The sequence below is a fragment of the Ochotona princeps genome, chromosome 18 (genome assembly GCF_030435755.1).
Source record: "Ochotona princeps isolate mOchPri1 chromosome 18, mOchPri1.hap1, whole genome shotgun sequence".
Classification (NCBI taxonomy): Eukaryota; Metazoa; Chordata; class Mammalia; order Lagomorpha; family Ochotonidae; genus Ochotona; species Ochotona princeps.
In genome coordinates, this window is record NC_080849.1 from 13,097,602 (window position 1) to 13,119,353 (window position 21,752).

The 21,752-nt window shown below is 47.2% G+C and overlaps 1 protein-coding gene across 1 annotated transcript in view; it reads left to right on the forward strand.

Annotated features, from left to right (window-relative positions):
- The window catches only part of ALPK2 (alpha kinase 2), a 97,321-nt gene that overhangs the window by 17,513 nt on the left and 58,056 nt on the right, over nucleotides 1-21,752 (forward strand). The window contains exon 4 of the mRNA XM_058676766.1: nucleotides 14,693-16,364. Coding sequence (XP_058532749.1) covers nucleotides 14,693-16,364 — 1,672 coding nt within the window. The remainder of the gene's footprint in view (nucleotides 1-14,692; nucleotides 16,365-21,752) is intronic.

Sequence of the window (21,752 nt, forward strand, 5' to 3'; positions counted from 1 at the left end):
TGAAAATAGACTCTACCTCTTGAAGAGCAGAGTGGGAAAAAGTCGCTTACAACAATATATACATAACCAGATGCGAGAAACCAAGGGCCAGAATTTATAAACCGCATCTACTGTCCATTTCCAAGTGTCTCATGCTTGTTCCCCAAAATCCAAAAGCAAAACACCAATCTCAATGATGGACCCTTGCCTATAGAATATTTTTTTCACTCTTGATCCATGCAGTTATTCCACAGATGCTAAGAACACTGAATGCATTCCAGCCATAGTGCTAGTTAAAGGGGCATAAGTCTCTGATGACCTCACAGTGCAGTAAGAGGAACAGACTCATGAGAAGACATGGACACTTATCAGGAGCCGCAGCCAACACAAGCACTGAAACAGAGGGGTATGTGTTTGTACTTACAACCTCACTTGAATGGGTTCTAAAAGTTGGAGTCTGTGACTTCAGGCACACCTTGGCCTATTCAGTTATTATTCTTCACATCTGAGTGGACCCACAGAGACCAAGAGCCGTGGGAGTCTGTGTTACATTCTTTACGTTCCTCTGAGTCAAAACTTTGACTTGCCTGAAGAAGCCGTTGGCTTCTTTTTATGTATGGTACCCAAGAGGAAGCTTAATTCCTCTGTCAGTCATCTGAAATCCAGGAATAACCAGTTGTGAATGCAGTTGGGCAAGTGAAGATAGTTAAAGGTATCCTCATTTCTGGAAGAAATGTCTCAAAACAGACATTGTCACAATCCATTTCACTTACGATGTGATGTCATTTGCAACACTGACCAAGGACACAAAGTCAGGTTGTCCGGATTCAAATCCCAGATCTACGAGTTGTGTCATTCCAGACAAATGACTTAATCAGTCTGCCTCAGGTTCCTGAACTACAAAATGGGGATGATACTAGCACCTGCTTTATGGGGTGCTTGTGAAGAATTCTGGACACTCAATTTTTAAAAGCTTAGCTATATTATGTGCTTTAAGCATGTTTCCCCCAACTCTGAGTTATTATTTTGTGAAGTTTGGAAGTCAGAAAGTTAGCATAACTTGGTAGCATTTTCCCTCCCTGCTATCTCCCTCTTGGAGAGTAAGCCATCATTAACATGCTTGATCGAGGCATCACTGGGCAGAAATAAAGATGACTGAATCTTGCAGTGTCTTGGCTAAGCCAGCAAATGCTTTTCATCCAGGACTGGAAGGCATTTTGTGCACTTCGTGTTACCATGGGCTTAAGTAGGTGTAAGAAGTCTTAAAGCTGACTGGGAGAGCTTCCTGGCACCTGCGAGGCCTCAGTGTTCCCAGCGGATAGTCACAGCAGGCGCCCGTAACATTCTTCTAGCATGAACTCAGCAGGCATGCATCACAGCCTTTCTGTGCATCACACCTGCAGCCCTACTTGACAGGAAACTCCCAATTAGTCCATGGGGGTGATTGGTCCCTTCTGAGAATCCGCTGCTCAGCAGCACATTCCTGTGTAACTTACGCAGGTGAGTGTCTCACTGGGTGAATCACCCCAGGCCAGGCAGCAGGGCACTCACTCCCTTTTTTTCTAGAGATGGGGACTTGGGCAGTTGTCACCCTGATTGTACCAATCCCCTAGGGCAAATCACACTCACCTGGGGGCACGTGAGAGATTGAGCCAAAAGCTACCCCCTACACAACCCCCAACTCAAGACCTTGGGACAACCAAGAAGACACAAACAAGTCACTAGAGATTGGATATACAATGAGCATCTCTGGCAGTGTCCCTCCATCAGTACGTTCTGAGGACTGAGATCACAGCAGGAAATTTCAGATATTCTTGGGTCTCTGGTTCAGTCGTACTCTGCAGTCAGAGTCATGGCCAGCCACTTCTGGGGACTATGCAGGGGGTCTTGCTGATGCAGGAACCACAAGCTTCCAGCACTCAGCAGCAAGGCTGGATGGGGGTTGGGACAGATCTGGAACCAAGTCAAGTCTTGTAAGCACCCAGAAGGACCTGACCTGGGCTCCATGGGGCAAGGCTAAGAGCAAGGCTCACTTGACAACATGGGACTTGGTCCTGACCCCATTCTGTCTTCCTTCTGCATGGAGCTGAGGACATATCAGGAAAGTCCCCAGGCCTCCGCACCTTTTCCCAGCCACAACAGGAAAGCCTGTTCCATCCCAGACTCTGCCTTAGAGCTTTCAGCAGGTTGTCTTGGACCCTTGCCTCTCCCCTGGCATTCCTCCGTGCTGTATGACTTCCTGCCTTGTCTTCTCCAAGATGACTATTCCAATTCAATTACCCTTTTGTTTTTGTTTTTGAATGCCACAATGTAGGGGGCATACCTAGTGCCTCCAACCCCTCAAGTCATCAGGCCAGGCCTCAGGGAGGTCTGCTCAAGGTACTGGATTCCCCTGTGAACCCTGTCCAGATCACACCCCAAACCCAGACCCCAGGTGAACCCTGAGTGGGTATAACCTGTGAGGAGGTAAGAACCTGGCACAGACTCTTTGCTCATGTTAGTTGCTCATGCTGCCCTAACAGAATGTCATAAACTGGGGGATTAAAGCACCACCCTGGAGGCTGGGGCCAAGATCTAGGTGCTTGGAGGTTTGGAGTCTGGCAAGGCCCACTTCCTCTTGTGCGGTAGGCCACCAACTCACATGGTAGAGAGAAAACAAGTTTCCTAGTGTTTTTCTTGTCATGGCACAAATCCCCTCACAAAGGCCCTGTCCCCAAGACCTCACCAAAACTTAATTCCCTTCCGAAAGCCCCATCTCCATCAACATCACATGTGGGGTTCGAGCTTCAGCATAGGAACTCAGGGTGGGGAATCCAGTTTGGTCGTTCGTACTGCCCCAAATGTGGAAGATGTCTTGGCCAGGTACAGGGTTGGGCTAGGACAAGGTCGGTGGGAGTAGATACAGATTTGTGGCACTTTGTGAGGCCCTGGATGGACACTCATGAGGGCCAGCACTACAGGCTCAGGTTCAAGTCTTGGCCTATGCTCTTATGTGGGTAGGCTGCTGTATGGACCTCAGTTTTTACATCTTACAGCATAACATTAGTCTCCACCCTGTGGAACCGGAGGGAGATGGCATGACAACCATTAGTGGGCCTTGCCAGACTCCAAACCTCCAAGCACCTAGATTTTGCCCCCAGCCTCCAGGGTGGTGGTTTAATCCCCAGTTTATAACATTCTGTTAGGGCAGCGTGAGCAACAGTGCTGGAACTCAGCAAAGGCCTCAAGTCAGTCTTGATCACAAGCACTGAAAATCAGGCTGCTTGGTCAAAGCATTTCAGAGAAAATAGACAAAAATGGATTTTGTAGAATGAGAATCCTAGCACAAAGAAGTCACATGGAGCGCAGGACAATCATTCAGTCCAAACCTCGAAGCATCAAACCACTTCCTAGCCATTTTCAAGCTGAAAGAGGTGCACTGGCCCAGGGATTGGTCCTACCTTGTCCCTACTACCTGGAAGGCTCTGTCCCCAGAAAGCCCCCACCCCTGTCAGGGAGCTTCCATCAGGTCAGCTGTCACAATTACTAGGAGCCCCTCTGGCCAGCCATCTGAAAAGCACTGCCTGTTCCCAGCATGCCCTGCCTCCTCCCAGCATGCCCTGCCTCCTCCTAGCGTGCACTGACTCCTCTCAGAGTGCCCTGCCGCTTCCCAGGGTACTCTACTTCCCTTATCTTGCTTGATGTTTCATTGTCCATGAATGCTAAGGGTGTGTATATACTGGACAGGTTTGTTTGGTATAGCTGATGTATAGTGAAGGACTCCTATTTAAAATGATGAACTCTGACACACATAGCCATCACCACCATCAGGACCATTGACACAAAAAACTGCTCCTGTCCCTTTATAATTTGTTCACCAATCCTTAGACAACAACTGGTCTGCTTCCTGCCACTGTAGACTCACCTGTCACCTCTTGAATCTTACATCAATGAGACCCCTGAGTGTGCATTGTTCGGCTCTCTTGAGGGTTATTCGGTTTGATCTGTCAGTAGTTCACTCCTCTTACCATAGGATCAGGTTTCAGTATTTCCACACGTGGATGCCCCGCAGTTGATCACTCTGTTATCTGAGGATGGGCATCCAGGCCATTCTGGGTCAATCTGTGTATTTATTTGCATCTGACTTCATTGTTCAGTCCCTACCAACTGGAATGGAATGGAAGTGCCATGGGAGTAGGAACTTGCATTTATCTGTTCATGACCCCAGTCCAAGTGCAGTGCCTGCCTCTTTGTCAATAAAGATTTGTGGCCCAAATTACACAAGGCATTCGGGATCCTGCACTGAGGGGCAGGAAGCAAGCTGTCCTGTGCATGCATGCCTGACCCTGAGGGAAGGATTAGGGGCTCCAGGGTGGTCAGTCTACCAGGCAGGACTTTGACGGTTCTCCTGTTGAATGCCAGTGTAAAGAAATAATCATTTGCAAAGGCTTCCTGCAGATACCATAGGCCACTGTGTCAGCAGGGCCTGGGCCATCTGAGCCATGGGGTGCCACTGTGCGGCAGCTTTCCTTTCTGTCCTTGTTACTTTCATTCTCTGGTGCTGCTGCCCCTAGAAAGCAGAGGTTCTTCATCTGATGAGAGCTGGTCCCTGGTAGCCCTGTCCAGCCTGGATCCAGTCACCTGCAGGGATCCCTGCTATGCTCATCTGGTGGGTACCAGGTGATGGCTGTGAGGTCTCCTAAGCTGGGCAGATTAAGAAGGCAGAGAAGGGCCGCACAGTCTCTGAGTTGTTGAGGACAGAATCACTGGCAGAGAGACACGAGGCAGCTGTGTGGGTCCCTTCTTTGGCTGCAGGGCTCCATGCCTGCTGTGACAGACAGAGACTGTCGCATGTCTGGTTTGGCTTGTTCCTCCCCTCTGGGTCCAGCAATTAGTTTTCTATAAAAAGCAAAACCAACTCTTCTCAGCGACAGGGTTGCACATGGGGACAGCTTGCCAGCTGATTAGGGACCACATGGCTCAAAGCGAGCACCCTCAAGTGGCAGCAGATGTTTTCCTGAGGATTTCATAATTGTACTTTCATGCGTTTGTAGCAACATTGGTTGGCATCACAGAGCTGGAGGCGACCCTGGGACCCGGCTCACCTGGGAGCTCATTAGCCTGGCAGAGTCCAGCTCCCTCTGTACAGCTAGTGAATTGGAGCCTGTGGTATAACGAGACGCCAGGGGACTCATGAACATGTGGAATGTAGGAGCAACCCTGCACTAAGGGTTGTCTCACTCCCCACCAAGCATCACATCTGAGTTCTTCCATAAGATACAGATGTTCAGATCCTATTGTGAAGAAAGTTGGTTTTAGTGGGTCAAATCCAATAGATATAGTCTAATCTTTCTACTTTATGGGGTCAACCAAGGCCCAGAGAGACTGGGAGAACGATCCAGAGGAACATAGCTAGAAAGAAACAAAGGAAGACTTGCATGTCCCAAGTTCTGTTTCCCAGGGCCCTGTGTCACTCATTGCTTCTCATTTTGGCAGTATTGTCCTCCAAGCAAAATCCACTCACATACACACCGTAGAATAGCTACAAAAGTATTCGTAAAGACTTCATTTAAAAACAAAGGTCAATTCACTTTGGGCTGGGGACTATTCTATACCCTGGACTGTCAGTGACTGCTGGAGTCCCTGATTTCAGGAGACAGGGATAATGGGATCATAGGTGACCATGCACCATGACAGAAGAGAAAGAATGAAGGAGATGGCAGGTAGTGGGGTGGGCAGAAGGGTCAGCGAGGGATGTGCTTTCTAATGGGCTGTTGGAAGCAGAGAGCTTAAAGACAAAATGTGGTTACTACCTGGGCAGAGCGAGAGAAGAGAACAGCAAAGGCAGGCTGGTAGGTGGGATCTTGCAAGGCCACTGTGACTGAGTCTGAGGAAGGAAGAGGGAGGTAAGATTATGGGGCCTTGTGGCCCATGGTGGCATGTGATCATGACTCAGATTTTACTCTCTGGGAGATTGGCCCACCCTGGAGGCCACGTAAACAGAGACATGACCTGTTCTGGTTCCCTTTTGACAAGGACAGCTCTGGCAGTAGCACATGCCATCTGCACAGGAGTTAGGGTGTGGCTGGGAGACCGGCAGCCAGACAGCACCAGAGCAGTGGTGGCTCCATCCACGAGGGTCCAGGGAAGGAATCAGGAAGCAGCCAACTTGTGCTGGGCATTGCTGAAGGACTGGATGTGAGCGAGAGGGAATAAAAGACAGACTCCAGGGTTTGCTGCCCAAACAATTTGTAGAGTAGAATTGCAGCATTTTCTGAGACGAGAAGCAGGTTTGGCTAGGCACCTGTAGGGTTTGCTTTGGGGCATGCTGGGAGCTGGATGAACTGGCCACGTTAGACGTTCACAATTCGATAGCAACTTGCTTTCTAAAGAGTGCTTGGTCGTTTGGTCAGTGGCACCTGTGCTCCTGCGTGCTGTCACTGCCCACAGTTGGGTTGTCCAATGCTGTCTTCTGTTTAATCTTGTTCTCTCCATGCTGGGCTTTTTCTTGGGACAAAATGACAAGTTAGAAATCTCAGTAAATATTGTTCCAACTACCTTTCTGGCCTCTGTGCCAGCTCCATGGTCCATTGGTTGTTGGAAGCAGAGAATGTCATCAGCTTCCCTCAAGTTGCTTTTGGTAAGAGGGGCGGGTCACCTCTAACCTAAGCCTGGTGGCAGGAACACACCAGGGTTTGTTTCTTTCTGCAATCACTGTGCTCGTTTCCCTATTCAGAGAAACTGAGGCGTCCGTGTGTTCCCAGGGGCTCAGAAGACTGTCAGAAATGCAACACTCCGTGCCCAGTGCCACTCCCCAGGTGTTTAGAGGATAAGAGCTCTCCTCCAATTATTTCTTCCCCAAGCTCACCTGTTATGACACAAGAGCCAAGAGTCACTTAGCACAGGGCTGCTGGGCCGGCTGCCCATCAGTCAGCAGGAAGTTTTAGGAACCCTTGGGGAAGCTCATCAGGATGATGCTGGTTTGTTGTTTTCTTTGCTTTTTTGGTGGGGCCCTGGCACTGGTAGTACAGTGCCTTTAGGCAGTCAACACTTTTCTTTTTTCTTTCTTTCCTTTCTTTTTCTTTAGTGCAGTTTTAGGCTCACAGCAAAACTGAGCCACAGGCATAGACATATGTGCTTCCTGCCCCACACAGTAGAGCTTCCCTCTCGGTCTACAACAAGCAGCCGGTGGTGCTTCCCTCGTGGACCGTGAACCTGAGTGCACACTGCATTGTCAGCCTGAGTCTGATGTCAGGGCTCGCCCTTGGTGTTGTCCAGGCTATGGGCTTGTCCCACGCATGCTCCCCTTTGGGATCTGACTGAGTAGTTTCACTGCCCTCAAACCCCTCCCCCGGCACTGGTATCTTCAAAAAGCCACTCCCAGTGTTGCTGACACTCCCGCAGGGCTGAAGAGACCTGGCTTGCCATTTGCTGCATGCTGGACTTTGCGTTAAGCTCTGTATGGCAATTGATCCTCTTTTATCCTTATGTTCTCCACACAGATGTCCACGGCTGCTAAGCAGCTTGTCAGAGGTCGTTTGGTAGGTGGGCCTGCGAATGGCCCCAGCAGTCTTTCTGCTCAGTCTGTCCCTTAACCACGGTGCCCTGTGGGTTTCGCAGTCTGCCTCTTGTCAACTCACCCCAGTACTGGGGTGAGCAAGAGAAGCAGAGCTCGCCTCCCTCTGCTCCCAGGCCGAGCTGTTCCTGAGCCAAGCTTCTTGCAACCACAGTGCCCATCCTCAAGGCCTCTCCCAGGTCAGGCTCCTCCTAGCTCTGGCACAGCTGTCCAGAGAGCCCTACCCACTTTCCCACCCAGATGAAGTTTAATCCTTCTGTGCAGGGCGCAAGTTCTATGTGTTGGCTCCTCTCCCAGACGATGCAGGCCCCCTTACTTCTGTCCTCTTTACCAGGAGTTGCCTCATCAGTGCCTTTGGGATGATGACCCTTAACTTTGCAAACCACTTAAAATCTCTCCCTGTTTAGTACCTGGAAGTCTTACCTCTTGGCAAATGGACAGATCTCCTAGGGATGGAACCCGGACTCAGGCAGCGTGCCATCCTATGGCACCATGGGCCTACAGCATGGGTGGGAGGATGAGGCACTGCTGCCCAGTCAGGGGCCTCGGGTCACACCAGGCGTGGAGAACATGAGTGTCCCCTTCTTGCCCCTGCCCTGGCACCTGGTGGAGCATCTTATGGAATCATTTCCCATTCCTCCTGAAGTGGCTGTTATCCCTGCTTCCCATGGGTATGCTGGAGCCTGAGGCCATGCTCAGTGTGGGGTGTGAAGCCTTACCAGCCTGGACCAACCCCCGCTCAGTGCCTGAATGAATATCCTGAGGTGCATGGCTCAGCGCCAGCCTCCCTGGCACAGCCCCAGCCTCTGCCTGTTGTCTTGGTGTGAGAATCCAGAATCACCCTGCAAGTATTTTGTTCAAACAGTAAATAACACAGTAGCCCTACCGTTTCCTCTGTTTCCAGGTAAGAATTTCCATCCTGTTTCCAGGTAAGAATTGCTGGCTTCCATAACAGCTGGCAGGGTTCTTGCCTCCTTTCTCCCTTGGGCCATTAATCTGCCAGAAACCACCAGTCCCTCCCAAGTCCCACGCATCTGCTAGAGGAATCCGTTTCCTGCCATGGAGCTCAGAGGTCAGCTCTGGCTGCTAAGTTCCCTAGACAACCTTCCCTCAGTTCCTTGCACTCTGCCATGTGGAGTTCGAGTGATTTGTAATGATTTTCTGCATCTGCCAGCTTGCACTACAGTGATTTGTGGGGACACCTCATTCCCCCGACTGGATGGGCAACTGCTGCTGGGCAAAAGACCTGGGAACACCTTTGGCTTCCCCAAGTAGCTAATACATCTGTTAGAGCAGAGGTCTGCCACTTTTTTTTTTTTTTTTTAATTTTCAACTATCTCAGTGCATTTTCTGTTGCTATAACAACAGCCAAGACAGGTTACTTAATACAGAAAAGAAGTTTACTTAGCTCGTAGTTTGGAGCTTAGTTTGGAGACTGAAAGTCAGAGGTGGGCAGCTCCCTCTGGTTGGCTTCTGGCGAGGTGGCTAGGTCACAAGACAGCAGAGAATGGAGGCGGAGTTGGCTCCATGCCTAGGGCCTAAGTGTGTGGTCTCATGGTGTAATGGTATAATGAGGCCACTCCTGGGCCCAGCAAGGTAGCCTAGTAGCTGAAGTCCTTGCCTTGCATGCACCGGGATCCCATATAGGCTCCAGTTATGATCCTGGCAGCCCCATTTCCCATCCAGCTTCCTGCTTGTGGCCTGGGAAAGCAGTAGAGGACGGCCCAAAGCCTTGGGACCCTGCACCCGCGTGGGAGACCCAGAAGAGGCTCCTGACTCCTGGCTTTGGACCAGCTCAACTCCAGGCACTGTGGCTACTTGGGGAGTGAAGCAACAGATGGAAGATCTTTCTGTCTCTCCTGCTCTCTGAAAATCTACCTTTCCAATAAAAATTATAAATGAATCTTAAAAAAAAAATAAGTTTAAAAAATAACCCGCCCCTAGAGACTTAATCGCATCCAAGGGCAATGCCTCCATGACCTGATGACCTTGTCCTAGGCCTACCACTTAAAGGTTCCACCATCTCTCCATATCAACACACTAGGACCAAACTTCTAGTTTGTGAATCTTTGAGGGGGCGAGAGGGGAGACATGCTCAAATGCAATGCGAACCATAGGCGTCCTAAGACGAACCACCTCTCCTCTGGGCCTCCACTCCAACACCCCTATCTCATCTCTGTACCCACAAATGTCTAACCAGGAGTCAAAAACCATTTCCAAGCATTAGTGCAGGGCTACACAGATGAGTGAGCCAGGCTGGGCATAGTGAAGTCACCAGAGAGTAATCCAGAAATGACTGACTCCTGAGTTACGGAGACAGAGAGAGGGGCATGGACAGCAGTTCTGGGTCCCAAGAATCAGGTCACAGGGAAGAGAGCGAAAGCCGGATGCCCAGCGGGAGCTTCTACTACTACCTAGAAACTCCTCCTTCCATGGGCTTCTTTCTAACCCCTGGGTTCTTCAGTCAAACATGGCAGGAAACCAGCCGCAGCTCTAGCCTTGAGGGTGCCACAGAGCCAAACATAGGCAGGATACAGTGAATGAGAGAAGAGACCCTGGCACTTTTCTGCAGGCCCACTCAGCTCTTCAAGCATGCAGTTCAACCAGCCTGTTAGATAAACCACTGAATCGGCCATTGTGTGAGGAAGAGCCCCAAGCATTTTGAAATGGAGTAGTTGCTTATAGCAAACATGGGCCCAAACCTCTGTTTCCAATATTGTAATTCTTTCATTTTTTTGACAAACATGGCTTTGGGATTTGGGAAAAAGACAAAGCCTTTTTTATTCTTTGAGTTATTCTCATAATTCAGTTATTAAGATAGCTGATACCAGGAGTTGGGCAGATAAGAAATACCGATTGCGCAAGAAAACATGCAAAGGAAAACATAGCAATGTTATTGTATAGAATGGACGGTGGAGGCATAACATCTAAGCTCCACAGGGAGTCCCAGTCCTCCCTCTGGCCAGTAGCTTTAGCTTCGTCTACAAATCCTGTCTTTAGGAAGCCCTGTCAAGTTGCACAGTTTGCTTTTCAGCGAGTTTGGTCTTGTTTAGCACAGGTGAGCTGTTTGGAAGCAGACAAATGGCCTCAAGGGCCATTTATCCCAGCAGGAGCTAGGAACCTATTTTTCCTATTGGGTATACTAATTTTTATTTTTATTTGTGCTAGTGGACTCATCAGCTTATACATCCAGGCAGATGTATGAAGTGATGCATGGAAAAATACAACACTCTAGGGCATTATAACCACAGAAACACCTGGATTCAAGTCTAGCAGCTTTGGTGGACATATTGCGTTGGCCTGTAGAAAACATACAATCTCTCTTTTAGGTCGTCCCTTTTGTACTTGTTACCTTGATTCCTATTTGGTAGAATTTCTAGTCCTGTGGCTTCTGTCCCTCTTAGTCCTTACTCCCATTTTTAAACTTGCATTCTCAAAGCACAGATTATATTAGATTGCCTGGATCCTGAGGAATTTCTGGGTTAGCCCTGTTAGAATTGACGGAACCAGCAGCTAGCTACCTAGTCAATCAGTCCTACAGACCCTTGCATCAAGCCCTGAACCAGGATTTCTGGAAAGTGGAGCCTGGACATAAGTCCTCTTTCCCCTTTGCAAACCAGGAAAACCAAAGGCATTCAGGCACTGCCTAATAGAGCACACAAGAGTTCAGGCCCTGTTTTCAAGTGTAATTTTGGGAGAGGATGCGGAGGATGTATTTCCTTGGTAAGTAACTTAGGTGAAGGCATACTCCTTATACCTCTAACAGGTTCCCCAACCCTTTTGGAGAGCCATACTATTATCGTAAGAATACTTAAACACTTTGCCTTTTTCCCTGAGCTGATGGTGAAAAGCAGTGGGAGTGGCTTTCCCAGTGCCTCAGCAGGAACCAAACAGTGATTCTGAAGCCACATTGGTTTTCAGAGTCCTTTGCTGCCATAAAATTAAATTACTAAGTTTTACTTAATAATGTCCTGATGTATTAATCCAAATGGTGAATTTTAGTAAATTGTGATGACTTGTAAAAGCTCTTTTTAAACCTCATTTAATGAACCAAAAAATACCCACAAGGCACCTCTGCTGGGATTTCCTCGAGGTCAGTTATCCTGGGGGAAACATTTATGTAATTAACTTTTGTAAGCTGCTCGCCACTTCTTTGAGCATAATTTACTTGAAAGAACAATGGACAGATGATGGTAATTTATGGATATTTGGTGCACATTTCCTGCAAATCAAACTCTTTTTGCCGTATCAACGAAACGAAGCACATCTGTTGTCTGCTGGCATTGCTCCACCGTCGGTGTGGTATCACTCCTGTCCTTTCTTTGTGTTTTAGTTTCTTTAAATGTTCTTTCTGGCTTTTTCTCTCCTTTTGAAATGTCCATTGTATGTATGTATGTTGCATGCTTGATGGCTTCCTATATGTCTTCAAAACTCAGTTCATTCTTCTACATTGTTTTCTATTTCTTTTTCTGATACTGGAGAGTCTCGATTGTCCAAATTCATGAGTTCTTCATCCTGCTTAAGCTTGCCGCTGGGCTTTTTATGACATCCTCATTTTTAGTCACTGTAATGGTCAACTTCAGAATTTCTATTTTTTAAAAATTATTTCAATGTATTTATTAAAACTCTATTCCTATACTTCAGCTTTTCAGATTGGTTTACTCCAGTTCTTGGAACATATTGTGAGAAGATGATTTAAAATCTTTGGCAAATCTAGGTGAAATTTCTATTGATGGCTTTTTTTTAAAAAAGATTTATTTATTTCTCATTGGAACGTCAAATTTACAGATAGAAGCAGAGACAGAAAGATCTTCCATCCACTGATTCACTCCCCATGTGGCCGCAACGGCCAGAGCTGAACTGGTCTGAAGCCAGGAGCCTCTTCTAGGTCGCCCATGCGGGTGTAGGATCCCAAGGCTTTGGGCTATCCTCCACTGGTTTCCCAGGCCACGAGCATGGAGCTGGATGGGAAGCAGGCAGCCGGGACACAAACTGGTGCCCATAGGGGACCCTGGCACATGCAAGGTGAGAACTTCAGCCACTAGGCTACTGCACTGGGCCCTGTCAACAGTTTTTGTCCTGCTCCATGGTCACACTTTTCCTTTTTACTGGTGTCACTACTTTCTTGGTTGGAAACTGAACATTTAAAATTTTGTTTAATACAAATAAATATAAATCTCTAGAAATGAATTTCTCTCTTTCTCAGACTTAATGCTGTTTGCTTATTGAGTGACTTTCTGAGTCATTTTAAAAAAGACTTTTAATAACATACATTAGTTTATTTTACACAAAAATGAGAGCGGGACGGGCAGGGGGAGAATTTTCCATCTACTGATCAGTTGTCAAATGGTCTCAACAGCTGATGCTGGGCCAGTCTAAAGCCAGGAACCAGGAGTTGCTTCCTGGCCTTGCATGTGGGTGCAGGGACCCAAGGTCTTGGGTCATTTTCCAGTGCTTTACCATGTCATTAGCAGGAGCTGAACTGGAAGTGGAGCAACCTGGACTTGAACTGGCACCCCCATGGGATTCTGGCGCTTCAGAGGAATAGTTTGCTACACCACTGCATCAGCTCCTAAGCTAATTCTTTAAAACTTACATTCTTTCTGACCTATGGCCACTGAAGCTTCTACTGAATTGGCTTTTTGGTCAGATAATGGTTATTTCCTTAGATGCCTGGAATAAAAATTTCCCAGTTTGTTGAGGGACTGTGGGTGCATGTCAGTGCATTCAGGATTCATCATTCAGTTAGCCAACAGCTCTGCCACAGCCTTCACTTCCTGCTAGTGGAAAGTCAGTTTTCATCAGAACAGCTCAGGGAGTTTTTTGAAAGCAGGTTCTCAGGCCCTTTCCGCAGGGATTCTGATTAGAGAAGTTCTGACAGAGCTCTCTGGCCATTCTCTGCAGGTTTCCTGGAATGCTGCGGCAGCTAGGTCTTAGCATTTCTGTCTTCCTGCCCAAACAAAAGTAGCAGAGGGTGTCTGCTACCCAAAGCCCCTGCGCCTTGACTTGTCAGAGGAACCTCAGAATGATTTTATGAAACAGACAAGAGCAGGTGATGTTCCCCCCAAAAACTGCCTTCCATTTCATTCTTCCTGTGCTGTGAGCTGAGGTCAAGACAGACATCAGCTACAGATCAGGCTGGGCCAACCTCAGCCACCCCAAGCGGCTTCCACGGGGGAGCCAGGTGCCCAGCTCTACTGGACATCAAGGATTTAGCTGTGACTTCTGAAAACAAGCACCCAGTGATTCTGGGCTTATGAACATCTATAGGCTTCAGCATCAAAGGGCTCTCACTCCCCACGCCCGTTTCCCCAGTGAGGAAGAGGAAGGGTCAGGAAGGCTGTTCTTACAGTCCTGAGTAGACATCTGTGCGTTTTACACCGTGGATAGCTGATGAAAATCTAGGCGTTACGTCTCAGTCCAAGCCAGACCCACAGCTCCTGCCTCCTGAAACTGACTGTTGACCTCTGAGTTCAATGATTTGGGTTCTGTGTGACTCCAGTCAGTGGAGGAGGAGCCACAGGTTGTCCTGAACAGGCAGAGCAGGCTTTATCTAATCTGATCCAGGATCCTGTCCCTTCCATGCTGGGCCAAAGCCAAACACCTGCCCTGGTCAGTGTCGGTCAGGACGGCCCGGGGACAGGAATTTCTAGCCAGGAGGGATCACGCCTGGGCTTAAGACCTTCCAGGCAAGTTAAATTAAAGAGGAAATGATACTGTCCTCTGGACACATAATCCTAGTGTGCTATTCTCTTTACATTCCCCTGGCAAGAGCCACGCCTTCTTAGTATGGTCAGCACAAGGACTATGGCTCAAGTTGTTCCTTTGTTCCATAGTGGGTAGTAGGGTATGTTAGCAGAGTATACAATGCCTCACTCCAAAACATCATGCCTTCTCAAATTGGCATAACATAAAGATGGCTTAAAAAGACAGAAGAAGAAGCCAGAATACAAACACATTTCCCCCTACTCACCCAAATACAGCTGAGCACTGCCAGTTTGCAAGAACATTGTGGAAAGCTACAAGGAAGAAGGCGGGCTTCCCAAGGTGCTCCCCACTGTGGTCTCAGTTGGCACAGCCCTTTTCTTGTGTAGCAAAAGTGATCATCTTCACTGCCTGCATGCATGGCCAACTCACCTGTGTGCCCTTCTCCCTCAGCTGTACGGCGGACGATGCTGCTGTTTACCAGGTCTCGGCTAAGAACTGCTTTGGCACGATCTGCTGTTCCGCTTCTGTCGAGGTCCAGTGTGTGGCAGAGAAGGCCCAAGTTTCTTCTAATTTGGAAAATGCCAGGGACGCAGGTTGGGGACAAGACTTGGGGACCTGCAAAGAGCCAGGGGCAAATCAGACTGATGGGGAAGAGTGTTTTTGGGAAGAAGGAGGAAGCAGCTCCTGGGGTACGCCCTCACCCGCTGATTCCTCCCCGGATGAACTCAGCTGTCCCCACTCACTCCAGCTGTGGGCCACTGAGGACACTCAAGCATCCAGTTCTGGAACTGTCCCGGATCTTAAAGACACAAGGCAACCCGAGGAGGCTAACAATGCTGGTGACCCGGAGGGCTTGGTAGATGGGGTCATTTTTCCTGCTTCAACAAATACTCCTGAAAAACAAGAAGCGTGTTGCTGCCAGGCAAGGCATTCCCGAGGAACAGAGGTGCTGTGTAGCAAGCTCCACACCGATGGCCCTGCTGAGGAAGACTCAGCCTCAGGTCTGCAGCAGCCCAGGGCACACAAGTACATCAGCTGCAGCCTGCCGCTGTCGGAGGTCACTGCAGGTCTTGACCCGAGTGCTAGTGCCTTGGGCCCCGTGCAACTCAACCCGCAAGCGTCCAGCGAAGACTCTGACAGTGACTATGAGCTCTGCCCAGAGATAACCCTAACCTGCACGGAGGAGTTTTCAGATGATGACCTGGAGTATCTGGAATGTTCCGATGTTATGACAGATTACTCTAATGCAGTTTGGCAAAGGAACTTGCAGGGGACGGAGTGTGTTTTTTTATTAGAAAGCGATGACGAAGAGGTGGAATTCAGTGAGCGTGGCCTGGGTGGGCGTGAGCCTTTCCCTAATGTATTGGGTTGTGGGCCTCGGGTGTCAGGTGACATCGGGCCTATGGATGCCACCCCTGGCTTCTGTGCTCATCACTCACAAGCCCAAAGAGTGGGGACAAGGAGCAGCGGTGCCTCCAGGCCCAGTCCCCCAGCGCTGGGACCTCACCCAGCGGGGCTGTCCCTGCTGCTGGAACAGGGGAGCACTCCAGCACCCCCTGCAGCTCCTGAAAATGAGTATCCAAGAATTCAAGGGGAAACCAGAGACAGAGCTGAAGCAGAAGAGGAGCTGGCCAGCGACAGACTGCTAACCACGGAGCCTGCAGCGGCAGAGACAGAGCCTGGGTCCTGGACCAGGGAGCCGGGGGTGATGCAGTGCTCAGGGCCCACAGCTGAGCCAAGTGTTGGGGAAAAGGACTCGGAGGGCAAGAGGGGCTCCCAGAAACCTCCCAGGATGAGGCAGCTGGGGGCAAAGGGCAGGAGCAGAAAGCTGAGTGCCAACCTGCCAGCAGCCTCCCCAAAGCTGCTTCGTCCACAGCAGGCTGTGGAGCACCCACCCATCTGGAGTACCATCAGAAGAACCCCCCACACCAGGGCAGGCACTGCTGATCGGACGGCCCACATCCGTGCAGGAGAACATGCCAGCCGGGCCCAGGCAAAACGCCTTCCTACCCCAGCAGTCTCACTCCTGCAAGGAGTGGATACGAGCCGGGTAGGAGAAGAGCTGTGGGGGAGTAGCCCATTTGCAACAAGCCACGTTCCAGTCCACGACGACCCTCTTCAGGTAAGGCAGCAGCTGTGCAAGTTGCAAGGCAAAACGTGTGTGTGTTCCCTTGTGGCACAGCCATGGTGGCGTGTAAATTAGAGTGAGTCTCCCAAGAGCAGCAGAGGACTTGTGAATGACAGCTGCTGCTGCTGCTAGGAAGGAAATCTGGTTTTGTAAAAAGACCCAGATAAACCCTAAGCCATCCTAATTATAGCAAGAGGCTGACAGAAGTGAGAGGCACTAATGGGCTTCTGGACAGCTGGAAAAAGAAATCTGATCTTTTGTCTACTGCATGCATTTCTCTAGGCAATGGCAATATGCAGGCTTATCCAGCAAACGTTTTGGGTATAACCTCTAAAAGAAGAAAAAAACATTCTTTAGAATCATTTTAGGTGTTTACTTGGAAGATGGAAAGCTTTGGCTTTTGTCAGAACTCAATGTGCAAATGAAAGATTTCAACGTGTCCCAAAGACTTGCAGAATTCTCTTGAGAGGATTGCGAAAGGCAGACAAAGTAGCATTTGCTATGCTGGTGGACTGTGCTTGATTGAACATGTTTTTATTTTGTGTTTCTTAGATGGTAAGGTATAAAAGATGCTTTACAGGACACCCACCAGGAAGGAAATTTATTTTACTCTAATACTGACTTGGGCATATTTTAGAGAGGTCAAATTACATTCATGGCAATAGTTAACACACAAAGGAAGCTATCATTGAGTAAAAAAAAAAAGGTTTTTTAGTTTTAAATGGGCTTTGGACTGATACTATATTATGGCTAATGGTTGATCTTTCTAAATAAGTGCCTTTTAAATGCCATTAGTTACTTATGACTGCTTATGAAGGACTATGCTATCATAATATGGGGAAAAGCAGTTGGGGAGGGGGTAGGGAAATTCCAGACCCTATGGAATTATACCACAAAATTCAAAGTTAAAAAAAAAAAAAGAAAAAATGCCATCATTTATTTTTAATGTGATTTGTGTACCTCTGTTCTCAATTTTTTGCTAAAAGCTTGTTATTATCTTGATATAAAGGCTCCTAGATGCCAAAGAAAATTAAAGAGTCCCCAAATCAAGGGCACTGACTTCTCTGTGAAACAGTGAAAAATCAATATATAGTGATTTCCAAAATAAGCAATTGGGGGATCTCCAAATCTGAGCCAGTGTTGAGCACACTCTCTGACCAGCTTCTCCATTAGCTGGGGAAAAGTTGCATTTCTACTTTATTTTTTACAGGAAGGTCAAACTGAAGAGCTTGGTCTTCAGTTCTTCAACCCATATGCCACTGAGCAACTCCCACACAGAGAGCTTGCAGGTTCATATTCAAAATAACTTTACAGAGCTGGCTTCTCCACATACTCATACAATACAGTGACAATGTTAATTTTTTTTTAATGCCAGGAAACAGACCATTTTCTTTTCTATTCATAAAATGTCTTTCTAGTTCACCTAGGCACCTTCTGACAATTGTTTATTTATTTAGAATGTTTTATTGGGCAAATCAATTTTCCTATAAAAGGCTTGAGAGGTGGGGCAGGATTTATTGGCCCAAGTGAGAGTAGAAAAGGGGGTGGGGGGCCTACTGACAATGTATTTTAGACCCATCATTAGATCTGGCTGAACAAAGGAGCCCCTTTTCCATGCTCAGCTTGTCCCCTAAACTGAATTTTGAGATGGAGCACTTTAGTGTCCATCAGCCTTACTTGTTCACCAGCACTGAAGCTAAATAACTGGGGTGTGTTGAGGTCAGTGTCATCCGGTTGTATGCACCCTGTTTAATTCTTGAGCAGTTTTTTTTTTTTTTTGCTTACCCAGGTGCACCTTCATAATTATGTATAGGTATGATCCAATAAGTTTATGAAAATGAAAAATACAAGTTAGTTTTGGTGCCCCAAATTTGGAAATGCATTTATACATGAGGTCTTCAGGAAGTTTCTAGAAAATGCATGTTGAAGATTTCAAAAATGTGTTGGGCAAAATAGACTCTGGATTCTGCTTGTCCCTGAATTCCCTGCAGTAAACCCTTGCCTCGCCACCACCCCAGCTAACAGCTCCAGGTGTGACCGGTGCTGTGGGGTGTGATTAAAGCTCTGATCTCAGAACCATGCTCCTTGTTGTTCCACAAGCAAACCCAAGAGCTGGCAATTCCTGCAGGGAAAAGAGACTGTGGACATCTGGCTGTGGTCACTAGAGCTGACCTCTCACTCAAAAGACCACCTCTAACTCAAACAGCAGGTGAATAGTTCAAAGCAATTCTGTGCAGCCTGAGTATAGAAACAGGATCTTTGAGCCCGTGGCATTTATTTTCCTTTGACTAAAATAGGAAGACTTTCTCACAAAGACTCACACATTGGAGGACATCAATTTTCTTACCTAAGCAAAAAGTTTCCATTTAATTGTAAGATATCTCTATATTTCCTAGCTATAAAGTACAGCCAAATGTAAAGTAAATGGCTAAATATCATCGCCAATGTGATACAGAAGCACTGGTGGGTCCTTGGGAGCCAAACTCAGCTTTTTGTAATATTGTTTAAAAAAGACTGGTCAGTCTTTCCATGACTGAGTCCAAAGACATTTCAGTATTTGTTTCAGACCCTCAAGACTTGCCATGGTTAAAAATCCTGGATTTGGACTAACAATAAATTCATGCACTCTTAAATTTGTCTCATCCACTTACCTTCAGGACTTTTGGAGAGACATTGACCGGGAGCTTATCTTTAAATATTTTATCTTCATCTGCGTATTAGTTTTAGCATTCTGAGAAGATTTCATCTCTCTACTTTCCTGTCTTGCAAACTGGGTTAGATGATAGACTATCTCCTGTCTCAACATACATCTCCAGGTGAATTACTCTGTCTTCCTTTCTCTCGCTTACATTCAAGGCCATCTTGTTAGGATTTGTCTTGAAATAGTACTCAACCGGGCTAGAACTGGAAAGCCCCCAGTTTCCCTACATTTATGGAAGATTATGAAGCTAATCCCGGTTAGGGAGTGGAAAATAGAGAGGGTACCCCAGGCTAACTTGAGTCATCTGCACGGGTCATACTGCCAATGTTTCAGCTTGGTTCCTGATCCAACTCAGTGGCTAGTCCTGACAACCTGCCCATCTTGGATTTCTTTTCCCAACCACACTGTGGGTAAGATCATGTTTAGTCAGAAATCCAATGAACTGTGTCTCCCACATGCCCAGCTGCACAGCTTCACCCCTAAGGTTTGCATTCTGTTTGGGGGCATGGGATCATCAGTGTACAGTGTGGAAATGTATTCTTAGGTCCTAGTAGTTAATAATCTTCCTGATCGGGCAACACCACTGTGAGCCCTGTGATTGGAGGGCATCTGTTCCTTGACATATGCTAAGCCCCTGAAATAGGGCCTGCCACACAGTAGGCCCTCTTTTGTAGGACTAAATATGTAGCTGCAGTGTGTGAGTGCAGACTGAATATCCTTGATTTGAAATGCTTGGGACATTTGGGGATTTTGTAATATTTGCATATACTCAATGAGACAGCCGGGGAGGGGACCCGTTTTCCAGTCCCAATTTCTTCATATGCTCATCAGCATGTGATGTTACAATTTTACTCCAGCCATTTTGGTATTCATTTAGTGATATCCATCATGGAATGCTGAGCATTCCTTTATGTGCTTACTAACCAATTACATATCTTCTTTGGCAAAGTATCTGTTTAATCCATTTTCTAATTAGAGTTCTTAGTATGGTTAAGTTTTAATTTATATTGATATTCATATTCTAGTCCTTTGTGTATCTGCAAAAATTTCCTCCCTATTGTTGCCTGACTTTTTATTCCAATGGGACTTTCATGGAACAAAAGTTTTCAAATTTGATGAAGTTCTTTTTATCCATTTGTTCCTTTAGGAAGATGTTCTTCTGTTTGTTTTCCTGCAAATTTTGTAGCCTTGTGTTGTACATTTAAGCTGGTTTTAAGTTTTTACAGAGTGAGGTTTAACCTGAGGAGTTCATTTTGTTTTGTTTTTGCCTACAGATGTTCAATTTTTCCAACAACATTTATTGTTAGTTTTTTTTTAATCTGCTTTAAAAAGAATACTTGGCATATTGCCAAGCACCCGTAAAAACCCATGAAGATGGTAACATCTCATTCCTTCTGTGAGGTGAGACCAAAGCTTATCCTGCTGGGGATTTTACTAGAATAACATCAACCTCATGGCAAAACGCTGGGTCCAGTTATGAAGAGTGGTCTAGATGAACTTGTCACACTGACTAGATTCAGAGTCCATTTGAACTTGAGGTCAGAGAAGCCAAGAGCATTTTGGTTTCAAGGAGCAGCTAATAGGACTATGTGTTATTTGTAAAGATGAGGGCCGTCTAGTTGTACCACCATTCCCACCTTTGCCTGAATTCTGAGGATTGACTGATTTAAACAGAAAGCCAAAGGATAAGAGAGACGGTGAGAGAGAAACCTGGAAGTCCAAGTTCAGCTTGAGGGTGAACACACCTCCTAAGCTGGCCACCTGCCATTCTAGGCCACTAGTTCCTGCTTATATTTGAACCAATTGACCTCTTCTGACCTGACACGATTTGAGCTGATGTGGTAGAAACTCCTTCTAAAGCTAAATTCAGCCTAACTGTTGGGCAGACAATACAAAACAGCTTGTGTGGAAATCCACATGGCCATGAAGTAACAGAATGACACACGTGGAAAAATATACATAGATAAACTTTCTTGTAATATCGTTTTTCTATGTGTGCCAGAACAACCTGAGATCTTGAATTTGATAGAATAATAAAGTGTGTCTACCCAATCTGGAGATTGTTCAAATAAGTGATTCCAGAGAGCTGAAGGGCTGGATCTCTCTCGAAAATGCGACGGGTAGAGAAGTTTCCCATTGCTCATCTCTCAGCACGTGGCAGTCACACTTCTTGTCAGCACCACTCTACGGCTGACCCAGAGAGTAGCACAAACATTTGTTTTGTTTTTCATCACAAAGTCTGCTGGGCCACTTCTGCCAAATGCCCATTAACTGTCCCAGATCCACACGATCCCTTAATGCCCAGGTTCGCTGCAGTAATTGTACTCAGTCTGGGTGAGCTAATCAAGGAATAGCTATTAGTACCTACAGCTGTGCTTGCTGTGTGCGGCGTGCTCTGCAGACTGGCTGGCTAAGAATGCAGATTCTCAGGCCCTGGTCCAGCCCCATGGAATCAGAACCTGCATTTTTATCAGATTATGGGGAGAACAAAGTCTTTTTCGGATTCAACAGGACCCTCCCAGGCAGGGTTCTCAGCCCTGCTGCCCCTCTACCTGGGCTCACCTGGGAGCTCCCAAACATGAAGATGCATGAAGCCTGCAGTGTGGCTTGGGTTCTGGGGCTCTTCACAGCTCCCAGGTAGCTCTCATTGCCTCCAGGCTGAGAAACCTGACTGGGTTTTA